The sequence below is a fragment of the Rhipicephalus microplus genome, chromosome X (assembly GCF_043290135.1).
Source record: "Rhipicephalus microplus isolate Deutch F79 chromosome X, USDA_Rmic, whole genome shotgun sequence".
NCBI classification, from domain to species: Eukaryota; Metazoa; Arthropoda; class Arachnida; order Ixodida; family Ixodidae; genus Rhipicephalus; species Rhipicephalus microplus.
In genome coordinates, this window is record NC_134710.1 from 292,469,848 (window position 1) to 292,483,684 (window position 13,837).

A 13,837-nucleotide genomic window follows, 5' to 3' on the forward strand; every position below is an offset into this window, starting at 1 on the left:
AACTGTTTCGGCAAGGCCAGCTTCGTTGGTGCCGGACCCGATGCGAAGTCAGTAGCCCCCCCCCCCACCCCGCCCCCGAAGAGGACCAATCCGCCTATTTGTGCCAGTGCGTCGAGCGACTGGGCAGTGGAGAAGCATCAGCACCGGGTGCCTCACGGTGGGGCCCTGCATGCTACATGGCTGAAGCGGATCGGCCATCCAGCTACGAACGTACGTCGGGGGACCTGATCGTTTGTGGTCGACACTTCGCAGATTGGCCATCCAGCAACGAACGTACGTCGGGGACCTGATCGTTCGTGGTCGACACTTCGCACCTGACGCTTACACAGTTGACCAGCGGCTGGTGCAACAAACAGTAAACAACCACGCTTCGCAGCTAGCTGGAGTGTGTTGCGACTGATAGAGTTCACCGATGACGTCATTCGCTGACGTGGTGTCATGTTGCCAAAGTGGGCAGAGTCGCAACGATCCGCTACGCCTTCCCTTTTATGAAAGGAAGAAGGGGGGCGAGGCATGTGGAAATGAGGTGGTGGCCGTATTCTATAGTCAATCTTATTATCGACGGTTTATTTTGATTCTTAGGGGGTAGCTTGCTGCAATGTTGGTTACTATCTAAAATGTGAACGGCATCGTCGCAGTCGTCCTGAAAGGTTGCTGCGAAGTTGGCAAATTGCGTTGTAGTGCACGTTTTTGGGCGCCCCTCGAGATCATAGCAGATACCATTGTTGCGTTAAACGATTGTGAGAAAAGATAGCCGTAAAACGCTTTTATGGCATGTGCGGGCGATGCGGAACAGCTTGCAGAAGATGACGCCATCAACCACCGAAGATAAGTAAAGTGCAACAAAGTAGCCGTTTCCAAACAGTGTACGCATGTCAGTTGCGAAAGGCTAAGCAGCCCAACTTTTTTTTTTTTGAAAGACGATAGTCTTTCTTGGGGGCCTTCGACATGATGATTTTGGTCTGTTTATATGTACATTTGTCTGTTTGTCCACCCTTAACGGCACCCTAAACGGCACCAAAGTGACCAAACGATACTCCAAACGGCTGACCCCATTTGCAGCGCCCACCAATATTGCTCAAGGTTCAGCGTTCATACTTGTGTGATTGTCAATTAAAGAGCAATTATTGCGCATATCTGAGGCACCATAAAAACACATCGATATTATGTATGTGTATTTTTTACTACAAAAGGTATACATAAGTAATTTTAAGGATCGTAGCCTTTACAACACTGTGCTGGCCATGCAATGCTTGCACGAAATGGCAAGTGTTTCCAACGCTTTGCTAAGACGACACAGTGGTGGCACCTAGCCGTCGCCTTGCGTTCTACACCTTATCACTTCAGCGACGGACGCGCACGGCGCATGCCCCGTTTTCCAGGATAACTGCCAGATAGAGCTCATTTCTCACATGTGATGTGACGATGCGCTTGTTCGCCTCCGCTGCACGCTCGAGGTACTCTTAATACAGCGCCTCCAGAATTCCGTTCACTGCCTTTCTTGCGCAGAACATCAAATGAACGTTTTTTTTTTTTACTCTCTCCAGACGCAAGACTATCGTCTTTTGACGACATTTGCGGTGTAACATGCAGATACGGGGCCAATTGTTTTTTTCCATTACCGCTTGTCCCGACGTGGGAGTCGCCCACTGCGCGCCGACGCGCGTCTTGCAGGACCACAAAGTTCCTCAACCAATTACTGCTTTTCTTGGCTCGTCCCAAAAAAGTTCTCATAAAATTTTCCCCACATAATAAACTCACCCAAACTTCTCTAAGATTTTTTAAGAAAAAGTGTGTTCATTGCGCAGCGAGTAAATACGGTAAATGAGGGATTATATGTCAGCTGCCAGCTCGCAATAAGTTCACGTGCTACGTGACGCCATGCAGATTGATAATACACTCGCTGCCATGGCTTCTGGGGGCACTGACTGAGACTGCCACGTTTAATACACATCATGTATACCCAATAAAGTGGATGGCGGGATAGTCGCCATTGTAGCTCAGTTCACAGAGCATCAAACGCGTTATTCAAAGGTCACAGGTTCGGTTCCTGCCCATGGCAAGTTTTCTCTTCATCCACTTGTCTTTCTTCAAATTTATATTACAATTAGGTCTAATCACTTCTTTTATACTTTTCTTGTATTATTGTCTGTTAGATCTCATTAATATTGTTGTAAACAAGAAAAAACGAGCCCTAAGTATACACTTCCTTCACACACACCTATATATATATATATATATATATATATATATATATATAATTATAGGGTGCAACAGCTGTGCTAATTTATACGGTTCCTTATTGTTGTGCTGAAATGCGCCAAAACCATGAAATTGCGCCATGCTGCACCGAAATGACTGACCAGCCTCAAAAGTTTTTCAGTTGCGCTAGTTTTAGCAAGAAATGGAGGCCACGTTGGTGATCTGAAGTTCGTGCCATAAATTAATCCAAGCGCACAGACCATAACTCGAAATTACGGTGTAAGATATATTGCAATTGGTTAGGGCACTTGAATTATGGTGTAAGATATATTGAAATTTGGTTAGGGCACTTGAAAGTAGCGCTTGACCCGATAGAGTAACAATGTCGCTTGCCCATCGGTCCACTGACTGCAGCAAATACCTGTCAGTGGGGCAACGCAACTTTGACAGAAATGCATTACCGTAGCCATCACTTCTTCTTGGGAAATATGAACTTCTTAGTCGGCAAGCGTGGTTATGGCATGTTAGCCTCAAGAGCTGGAAACACATACCGGGTTTTTTGTGTGTGAACAGTCAACATGCTGCTAACGACGGCATTGTCAATGACCACGTTGGTCGCCATAGCGAAAGCACATGCAACATTTTGTCCCGTTTGTGAGGTGTGTTAGCTGCGTACTCCCGGCGATAAGTATATGGTGCTGTCGCCGGATCAACGGGCGCGTGCCGTTACTTTATCTTGGTAACGCATCTTGCGAGTAAGCCGAGAAGTTTTGACCTAAACCTAACTTCATGAAGGGGAAAAAAAAAAAAAAAAGGAGGGAGGAGGGGATTCTGCGCTGTTCGAAAATTTTTTGCCCATGCAGAACGCTTGTTAACCTTCTTCGCCGCAGTACACCAGTGCCGTGCGGAAAAGCATATTTCGATTTGGAAGGAGCTGTTAGCAGTAATGACGGGACACAGCTCATTTTGTTCAATTACTGATGCATGTATACGCCACATAACTGTGTGCTAGTATGACTGCCGACTTCAAAAAATGTGACGGGCAATCATTTGGAGCAGCGTCTAAGATTGCTGGCTCTTGGGTTAACGCGCTTTTAACCATACAGTGATGGACTGCACAAACACAGAGCACAGACTAACAACTATTTTATTTTCAGACCTTTTCCTCGCATTTATATAGGGCGGATGGGCATCGCAGAAAACGTGAGGAAATAAGGAAATACTGACATGGGCATGCGTATGAAAAAGTTAAATTGATTTTATAAAATGAACTTGTTTGAAGAATAAGATTGGCCGTAGTGGGCAGCGCACAAAAGGAAACACACAAGAGAAGGAATCAGGACAAGCGCTGGATCCTGATTCCTTCTCTTGTGTGTTTCCTTTTGTGCGCTGCCCACTATGGATAAGTTCCAACTCGCCCGCCTTTCGGTGCTACAAAAGATTGGCCGGCTTGTTTGATCCTTGCTTCAGTCATGTTCGTTGCCCGCATTCACGCGCTTTTACTGTAGAGGTAAACACACGATGCACGAGAGTATATTCTCAATTTGGACCTTTTACGGGACATGATGGTGACGGCAAAAACCCATTGATAGTGCCCACATCATTGTTAACACAGTAGTAAGGCTATTGTATAATTTAGCTTGGTGTTAGAAGATGCGGCATAGGACAAAAGTTACTTCACAAGAGCTTTTAAATGGGGCTACATTTAATCTGAACGTCCTGACTGCTTAAATTTGCTCGAAAAAGCTTTTCTGTGTTCTGCAAGCCTGCTTCAAAACATCCTTCTGGATGCTCTAAGTCTGCCACAAAAGGTACTTTTACCGGCTTCCAGGGTTTCTGCTGAACCCATGTACCCTGTTCCTCCTCTGCGCAGTGTATAGAAGTTTGTCGCCTTTAAGACACATCTGTTTATGGGTCAAGATGTGGCACTGTTGAACTGTCTGTACAATCAAGCATATCCAATTTATCAGTTGGTGGCTTTAATTTCTTTACTTACCTGTCATTGCTGTATTTCTTCGGCCAAGTTGCTTGCCATGTGATGAAAGGACTTCACCAACTATGACACTGGTGATTACAGAAACTTCCATCCATCGTTACTGATGGCATTGGCAACTCTGGCATAGAAGTAAAGACATTTGGTAGTTTCCTGCATCTCATAGAAAAAAAAAAAAACACTGTAGACAGGACACTTTGATTCTTCATTGCACCTGAACGTTTGCATTCCTGTGCATTGTCTAACTGCAGAACTGGCTCCATCGGGTGTTCTTCGACCAGTGGTGAATGCATGGGAAAAGCCAATCACCCATGCACTGCGAGGAGGCAGCCCTCCATCGTCAGCCTCGCAATCGATGTCTGCTCCAGCTGTGTCCTCTGCAGACGTTCTTGTTTCCTCCAAGTCGAGCAGCTTTGATAGAAGCAGTGATCAACATGACAGTGGCATTGACGTGAGCGACCTGCCAGCCTCAGCCGCGTCATCTCAGCGCTCTTCGCCTAGTAATGATGGCAAAGCTCCACTCCTTGGAACCAGTCCAAAAGGCTTGGCTGCCATACCTGTTGGTGTGCCACCTTCTGCTGTGCCACCTTCTGCTGGGGTGAGTGCTGCTTTTTTTTAGCCACGTGAAAGTGTATGAGGGTGGTAGAGGTGTTGCATAGTAATAAGGAAACATGAGTGGCTGGGCACACTTGCCAAATGCCAATTAGGCTCACCTTAGCCCGAATCATGAGAGAGGAATGAGCTGCTAAGTGCTGAAGATGAGTCGGACCTTAGTGCATTGCTAACAGCAAAGTTGGCAATTTACGTTATATCAAAACTTGCATACAAGGTGAAGATTTGACACAATGAAGCAAGTAGCCTTTAGTGAATTCATATTAACGCTGAAAGTTCTGTAAAAATTTAGTTTTGCAGTCTGACAAACAACGAAATCAATTTGGTAAGAAAAAAAAATCAGTTTATTGAACTCGGCATGAGGCAGCCATGACTTTACACTGTGCCATCTCAGCAGCTATATGGTGCAAAAAAATGCATGTAATCGATGCAAGTAAAACTATTTCAGGAATGGCACATTGTTGAATATTGTATTCACTGAATCGAGCGTCCTGTTCTCCATTCAGCATGAGGAAGGATTTTGGACCAATTGCATACGCATGCACGCACTCACAAAATAGAAGATAAAAAGTCAGTTGTGGCACCTCTCATCATGCTGAACCTTTTCTCCTTTGTGGTATTGTGCATGCGTATGTCTAAAGAATCAAGCAGCATTCAGTACAGTGTCGAGAATTTGTTCACCGATATACATTGGTTCAACAAATATTTTATCACATAACACAAATCATATCGCCGTATTTACTTGTGTAAGGAACCCACTCGCATTATGGAACCCACCCCCATCTTGGTCCTTGAAAAAAAAAAAATGATAGTCAGTGTCATCCACGATAGGAACATCGTTAAATCAAGCATTTATATCGTAAAATAACGATGCAATTAAAGTCAAAACACAGACAACCATGCTAAACTGTTGCGAGCAGCGTGAGCGCTGTTGTCAATAAAAATGTAAAAGTCGCTCCTTTCGCAGTAGAGCGCCATTTGTGGAATGCAGAAGAAACCTTTTTACTTATAGCGTCACGCAAGTCCAGCGGTGCGAAAACGAAGCGCGCGGCCTCCAAGGTGGCAGGCGCGTATTGTGCTTTTACGCCGTGCGCCCGCCATCTCGGAGGCCATGCAAAGCGCAATATTGCTCACTGCGCAGACGGCACGTTGTGCATCCGCAACGTTTGTGCGCTGCCATCCGACGCTGTGTTTTTGTTGTAAAGTTTGTTGTAGTGAATTTAGGATACCTGCTGCGCAGGGCGCGTTCGGCCGGTACACTAGCTCCACGGCTGCATGCGCTGGAGCACGGAAACCGAGCGGCTGGACGACACTTCGGCATCGATCGGTACGTGCTCGTTACGGTGGAAAACAGGGAGGGCTTTGGGCTACAGAAAGGATTGATCTTCATTTCACTGGCCAAAACAATCATGGGAAATTTTCGCTGTTTCAACTCCGGTGACTTTTTTTCCCCTGCATAGTAAGCTCTCCCCCCAAATTATGGTCAACTTTTCTGAAAAAAGGGGTGGGTTTATTACGCGAGTAAATACGGTATAGGGTTGAAAATTTTGGGGTGGGGGAGAGTGTGCAACTCCCAAAAAGTGTTAGGTAGTTGTTGTAGCTCTGTACTCGCGAAAAAACACTTCATTTGTAGTAAAATTGCCTGTTTCTTTTGCATTGTCATCATGCTGAGAACTTATTCTCATATTCAGAGTCTGGAACTTTTTTTTTTTTTTCACTGGGGATCTTGAATAGTGATTTTTGTAGCATACTGAAATTGCCTTTTTTGTGATTATTCAGATAGCCAAAGGGGAGCAAAAGATTGTGAAAGCAAATTAATGGTTTTACATACAGTGGACTCCCAATAAACAAAACTTGCTTAAACGAAAATGCCTCATTAACGGAACTAAATGGGCTCATATGGCTGGATTTCTATGTGTTCCGTAGTAAAATTCTTAGGTTAATCGAAACGGTGCTTACTGGTCACCTACGGTTAAATGGCACAAACTCTAAACACGGCATAGACTCGCTCAGGCCAAAGGTAGTCTTACAACCATGGCAACACCTCGTGACAAGCCAATCCAGTAGCCATTCTTGCTTGTGGTGGCTGTGGGATTAGAGTCGGCGCGTCAGTTGTGTGTTAGGCCTATTTGTGCGACTAAGTTTCATTTATTTTTTCATTTATTTCGCCCTTAAAGGCCCGAAGGCATTACATAAGGGGGGACAAGTAACAAGATAGGGTACAATGTTCAACAGGAAAAAGCAAATAAACAAATAAAAAATAAAGAAATAAATAAATGAATAAAAGCAAATAAGTTTACACATGAGACAGGAATCAGAAATCGCATGAACGAACTAGAACAAGATAAAAAAGAATACACAATGCTTTACATATGTTAAACAATTGCAGAGCAAAACTAAGTATAATTCTAAAATGATTAGCGATAAACACGAAGTAGTTGAGATTATCAGGAGAGAGGCTTGAAAAAATGTTCGTCGTTCAGTTTTGCGCGGAACGTTTCCCTGTTGGCGCATGAAGCGGAGTCATCCGGTAAGGCATTCCAGAGGGCTATTGCATTAGGAAAAAATGAGGTGATAAATGCTGTCGCCCGGCCATTTATGCGTGCAATGGGCCTGCTGCGATTTATGCGCGATGAAGTGAGGTAGATCACGGCGTTATTTCAGCCGGATGTAAAGGAAGCGGCCGCACCATGCACTCTCGCTTGAAAAAAAAAAAGCTCCAAATTCTTCAGGAGATCGATGATCGAAGTGGCCTGCCCAAGACGGAGGTAACGAAAAAATACAACATCCCGAAATCGATGCTGTTGCGAATCTGCAAAGGCAGGGAAAAGATGGAAAGCGCTTTAAAGAACGGGACCCTTAGATCTATGCGAATGCAGACGATGCCTTATGAACAACTCGAAAAAGTTCTTTTTCTGTGGTTCAAGCATGCACGTAGTTCCGATTTGCCCATAAGCAAACCAATTCTCGGGCAGAAAGCTCGAGAGATCGCCATGCAAATGGATGGTGAGAACTTCGTCCTAAGCGACGGATGGCTCAGCCGCTTCAAAACACCCTATGGCCTAGTCTTCAAAACAAAACAATCTCAGGTGAGAGTGCTGCAGTCAACAGGGACAATTGCACCGACTGGCAACAGGCACGGCTTAAGGGGGGACGCAGGTCTTAGAATGGTGAAAAACGGCCAAAAAGTCGATTTTTGAGAAAATGCGATATTTGAAATTTTTAGACCTATAAGCACGTGTTCTCAAATTGTGAACGCTGAATTCGATCAGTAAATGAATTAAAATTGATTATGAAGTCGCCACGGGAGCCGCAAAACAACCCACGGCAGGTCAAATTTGTTCAAACATCCCGCGCGCTCTGCCGGCGAGGCAGTTGGTCGATCGCCGCCATCTTGGGCTTGTTTTGAAGCTAATTCCCTTGTGCGCATTTTGCCACCCTTCAAAATGGCGTCGCTTAAACAGAACGGCTGCCCTTGCCCCCTTTTCCGGGCCGCTGATTGACCGGAGCTCGCGCGCACCAGGCGAGCCCCCTGTTCCTCGCTTCCCATTGGCTGATGCAGCCAGTTTCCCGCGCTTTTTTTTGTATATTGTTCGTCGGTTGCCGGTTTCCGTTCGCGACGTTGTTCGTCTGCTTTTCGCACGTGCCTTCTTGTGCTAGGCGATCGATGCACCGACTTTCCGTCTTTTGCCGGCACGACTGGAGACGGGCGTCTAAAGAAGTCGCGCCAAGCGTACGGCAAGAAACGGAGGCGCCCGTGGAACGCCCGCCAGAAGAAAGCAGCCGACAAGGTGCAGCCGATTTCGCCTGATGCCGCCAAAGCGGCGCATTCCGACGACTGCGCGCAGCCGCGGCCGCGTGTGTCCGAAGCGGTGCACTCTCCTGTGCCTTGCATCAGCACCTCATCGGATTGTGTCGTTGTCGGATCGTCTTCTTGCACTTTCCAGCAGCATCCTAGACCGCATTGACACGGCGTTTCATTTGGCGGACGAGTTTGCTGAGTGCTCGAGAAATGCAGCGGGCTTGAAGGCATCACTCGCATCGCAGTGCTCGCACGTTAAAGAACCCCAGGTGGTCGAAATTTCCGGAGCCCTCCACTACGGTGTCTCTCATAATTATATGGTGGTTTTGGGACGTTAAACCCCACGTATCAATATCATCAATCGCATCGCAGTGCGCGAGGGAACGTAAGTTAGAGTTACTAGATATTGATCTGGAGGATGGTGGCAAAGAAAACGGGACAGAATTTGTTATTGTTGATCTGGCGGCGATACGCTCGTTATTTGGACTTGTCGCAGGCCCAGAATGCGGTGAAAGAAGCGTCACTATTTCAAAGGCCAAGAAAGAGTACTGGCTGTGTTCGAAGCTCATAGTCACGTGCGGCAGTTGTGACTTTCGCGAAGAGCGTTTTTCGTCCCCACGTATAGCCGATGAGACCGACGCCAAAATAAGGCCGTTTGAAGTTAATATGCGTGCCATGAAGGCCATCAACAGCATTGGCAAGGGGGCAACGGCTCTGTCGGACTTCTTCGTCGGGATGAATATTTAGCATCGAGGGCTTCACCACAAGAGTTACCAAAGCCACATGAATATAATGAAAGAAGCCTGCTGTGCGACTGCTGCCGAATGTGAAGCGGCGAGCGTTGCTCGCGTCAAGGAGCTCTATGCGGAGTTCCGCAACGCGCCAGGAAACGTCGTCATTTATGACGGCATCTGGCTTACGCGTGGACATAGCTCGCATGTATGTGTTGGCTGCATTGTTAAGACGTATAGTGGCCTCGTGATAGACCATAACGTGCTATCGAACTTTTGCCTGGCTTGCACCACAGGACCCAAGGAAGGAGAAACAGGACATTCTGCCTGGCTCATTCAGCATGCCCCTCTGTGCCAGAAGAATGTTGATTGTAATGCTGGCCAGATGGAAGTGGAGGCATCACTACGCTTGTTTGAGCGGTCACTTGAAAAGCACAAGCTTCGTTATACGACAATGCTGTCGGACGGCGACAGCAGGACATTCCATGCACTCACAGAAAGAGTTGTACGGCTTCATAAAGGTGGCCAAAAAGGACTGCATAAATCATGTACACAAGCGTATGGGAGCTGCCTTACACGTACCCTTGTAGACAAAAAAAAAAAAAAAAAAAAAGCTCAAGGTGGCTCACTTGGTGGAAAGGGCAGACTTACACAACAAAAGATAAAAAAGATCACCTCATACTATGGCTACGCATTGAGAAGCCACAGGAACGATGTTCCAGGTATGCAGAAGGCTGTTCTAGCAACTTTGAACCACATGTCTTCAACTGACGAGGTACCAAAGCATGACCTTTGCCCTGAAGGCCCTGAATCCTGGTGCAAATTTCAGAGAGCTCTTGCGAAAAATGAGAAGCCGCCACCACACAGCCTGCCTGATTTCGTAACTGAGGCATTGGAGCCTGTGTTTAGGCGGCTGAGCGACAATGCCCTCTTGGAAAGGTGCAGCGATGGGATCACCCAGAACACAAGTGAGAGCCTGCACGCTATGATTTGGCAGCAGGCCCCCAAAACTCGGCATGCATCCTTGCGGAGCATTGAAAGGGCAGTTGCCGAAGCTATCAGCCGCTTCAACCAAGGCACAACCAAGAGCAACGTGGAAATTGCCGAGAAGCTGGGCTACAGCGCTGGCAATAACTTGGTGTGTCATAGCCTTGAGAAGGGCAGGCTGCAAAAATAGTGAAGAGAGCATCTCGACAGCAGTTCAATAAAGGAAAGACTTTCAAAGCGTCACAATCCAGCAGGGGACTCTGCTTACAGCCCTGGTCTGCTGTAAACAGTCATGATGACAAATAGAATTATCGCAAAAATAAATGTTCTTGGTTTTAGACCTAAACATTGTGTAAATGTATTGTCTATCCAAGGGCAACATTACTACACGATTTTTTTGTGTTTCTTTCACTTGCAAGGCACTGGAACGACCACAAAGTAAAAAAAAATAATAATTCTCATGCTGAGTCAATGACTATTTTGTAGTTCTAGAACAAGCTGTGAGCAGTATTCTGGGTGGGTACAGTGAAATTTAGCATGGCCTATTATCCTATAATATAGAGCTACAGAATGATGTCATTAATATCGCTGTAGCTTCACTTTAGCAAAAGTTAAAGTTGCTAGAAACTTCAAACTCGTTTTTCTCAGTTCTATGTTTTTGCACATTGCACTCGGCCTTACGGTGGTTTTTCCTATGCGACAAAGTTGGTATCATATTATTCGTCTTGACATGATCTGGGGGGTGATGCTATTTATATTTCTCTAGCATCACTTCAAAAATTACCATTGAAGATTTTAGTGAGAGAAATTTATTCTAATATAGTGACCATAAGTGTTCGTCCGTTTTCTTGTTTATAAAATGCCTTCAAATGGATAAAAATAGCATCACCCCCTACAGCAAGTCTCCAGCATTGGGATTATGCATTCACTTTTCGGATTTAGCAAGAATAAATTGCCAAGAAGTCCCGTAAGAAGTACGCAATTAATTAAGATTCAGACTTTCATATTTTCTAAACCACTTGAAATATTAAGAAACAAAGTAGAGATTTGAAATCAGCATGAAAAACTAGCTTAGGTAGTGAAGTTTGGTTAGGATTGAGTAAAAAATTGAAAAAGTTTTAGAACCCACTTCCCCCCTTAAGGAAATTTTGAGAGCTTTGAGCCACGAGACGTCTTCAACGACGAGATGGGTCTTTTTTATAAGGCACTTTCATAAAAGACTCTCACCCTCAAAGACAAAGCCTGTAGTGGAGGAAAACACAGTAAAGATCGCATCACTGTGCTGGTGGATGCGATGGTGACAGGAGAGGAAAAATTGAAGCGGTTAGTAATAGAAAAATCAAGGCACCCACGTTGTTTCAAAGCCGTTTGACACCATGCGAACGGTGGAGTGTGAATGACCATGGCTATTTTTAAAAACTGGCTCTGGGAGGAAGACACAAGATTTAAGAGACAAGGCAAGAAAGTTGTCTTCGTCGTGAATAATTGCCCAGCCCACAGTCAGGTTCAAGGACTCCAAGCCATCACTCTGGAGTTCTTGCCAGCCAATGCAACGGCAGTGATCCAGCCGATGGATCAAGGGGTTATTCAGAACATTAAAGTTCATTATCGCAGACAATTGCTTCATTGAATGCTGCTTTGTGCAGAACAGTGAAAAATGCGGCAGCATAGATTTATTGGCAGCCATCCACATTTTGGCTTGTGCCTGGGGGCAAGTAAAGGCAACAACAATACACAGATGCTTTCATCATGCTGGCTTTCTAGTGCAAGAAAGCAGTACCTGATGAAGAAGAAAGCCCTGCTGATGCCGACAGTGATGCAGCATTCAGTGAGGTCGTGCCGTCTGCCTCTTTCACGCTGCAGGACTACGAATCAATTGATGAAAATCTTCGTACCTGTCGTGAGGAGACTGTCGAGGAAATGATTGCCGAAGTGCAAGATAAGGATCAACAGTCCAGCGATGAATGTGATGACAATATTGCCAGTGTAGTGGTGCCACCATACCGATCAGCTAAAGAGGCTGTTGAACGTTTGCAGCGCTATTTTGAGCATGCAGCTTGTCCAGAATTTCTAGCTAGTTTTTCAAGCATGGGTGCGTACCTTGTGAAAAAACAACTCAAGCTTGCCAAACTAACCACCCTTCACTCCTTTTTTTCTCCTACTCATCCTCATGAGTAAGGTGAGGTTTGTGCAGTTTGAATAAAGTTTTTGATTCACTTATAAGTGTACTTTGCCTAAATGAAGCTTCTGATAAATGGAACAGTTTTATGGATCACCTTCGAGTTCCGTTTAAGAGGAGTCGGCTGTAGTTTACATTGCCGTCACAGTGGCCGTCATCTCGGGGCTTCCAGCTGGTTTGAGATGTTTGGTGAGCTCAAACGGCGACATCATATTAGTGCCGATGGTCCTTGCATACCTTTGTCTTGCGCAGAGAAGAAAGTGGGGAGATCACAAAAAAAAAAAAAGTGGGGACCGAATGACTCTTGTGTCCTCCTCTGGCAGTGGCACTCTCTAATGAGATGAAATGTCATGGTTGTCGCCATCTTAAAGCACCCAGCACAGAGAACCTGTCTGTGATGTCACAGGAAAGCTACCGTAAAAACCGAATATAGGTCAACCCCCTAAACTTTCAATCTCCGAAAAAGATATTTTTAAAAATTGTCAAGTATCGTGGCGCACCCTTACCTTGATAAATACGCGACACAACCAGCTGAACAGTGGTGACATTTTTTGTTATTCGGACACTAATCTTGTATAGTTTAACACAGAAGGCCGCAAAGTTCTGTCACTCAAGCTCGCCAGAAACTCGTCAAACTAGTCAGTCGGACAGCATCTGTTTCTTTCACTAGTAAGGACCCAAAGTGCACCGTCCTCCGTTCCATCTAATGCGTTACTTATGCAGCATTTGCGGAAAGACTGAAGTGCGCTGCAACAGCGCAAGGCCCTTCCGCTTCATAAATTGGCGCACACACGATGGTGACCCCTTGAGTTGTACCTTTGTGAAACCAGAGTTGCAAGCTATCTCGAGAGTTTTCACACGAATGCACTCCACTGTTACGGGTAGCAACCTTGCCCGCAGCTCCCGGACGAATTCAGCGAGTAGTGTTTTTAGTTCGGGGTGCACTGCAGTTTGTCCATGCAACGATTTTTTTTTCTGCTGCAGGATGTGATGTGCTGCTTCTGGGTCCGGTGCATCGGACGCTTTTCTCCGATGCACCGAATTCCTGTTGTTGCGACAGGTTGCCCTGCTTCGGCATACTCAAACTTTTCTTAAAGGGGCCCTGCTACACTTTTTGAGCATGGTCAGAATACTGCTGATCGGTAGTAAAGGTTCCCGATAACACGCGCGACAAATATTGTAGCGCAGCACATGGCCTGGAATTCACAATAAATTATAAGAGCTTTCTCTTCTCTTGACGAATCACGGAATATGCCCAAAAATCGCACGTAGCAAGCCCATCTATCAGCCATTGGCTGATTTGAACATGGCATGCTCACTTGTTACAGAGA

General features: G+C 45.7%; 1 protein-coding gene across 9 annotated transcripts in view; it reads left to right on the forward strand.

Annotated features, from left to right (window-relative positions):
* Positions 1-13,837, forward strand: part of LOC119161406 (uncharacterized) — a 201,196-nt gene that overhangs the window by 125,141 nt on the left and 62,218 nt on the right. For 5 of the 9 annotated variants that reach the window (XM_037413853.2, XM_037413856.2, XM_075879330.1 and 2 more), the window contains exons 17-18: positions 4,447-4,793; positions 6,048-6,134. In XM_037413853.2, the coding sequence (XP_037269750.2) occupies positions 4,447-4,793; positions 6,048-6,134 (434 nt within the window). The remainder of the gene's footprint in view (positions 1-4,446; positions 4,794-6,047; positions 6,135-13,837) is intronic. The other 4 variants (XM_037413857.2, XM_037413858.2, XM_037413860.2 and 1 more) reach the window with 1 other exon arrangement.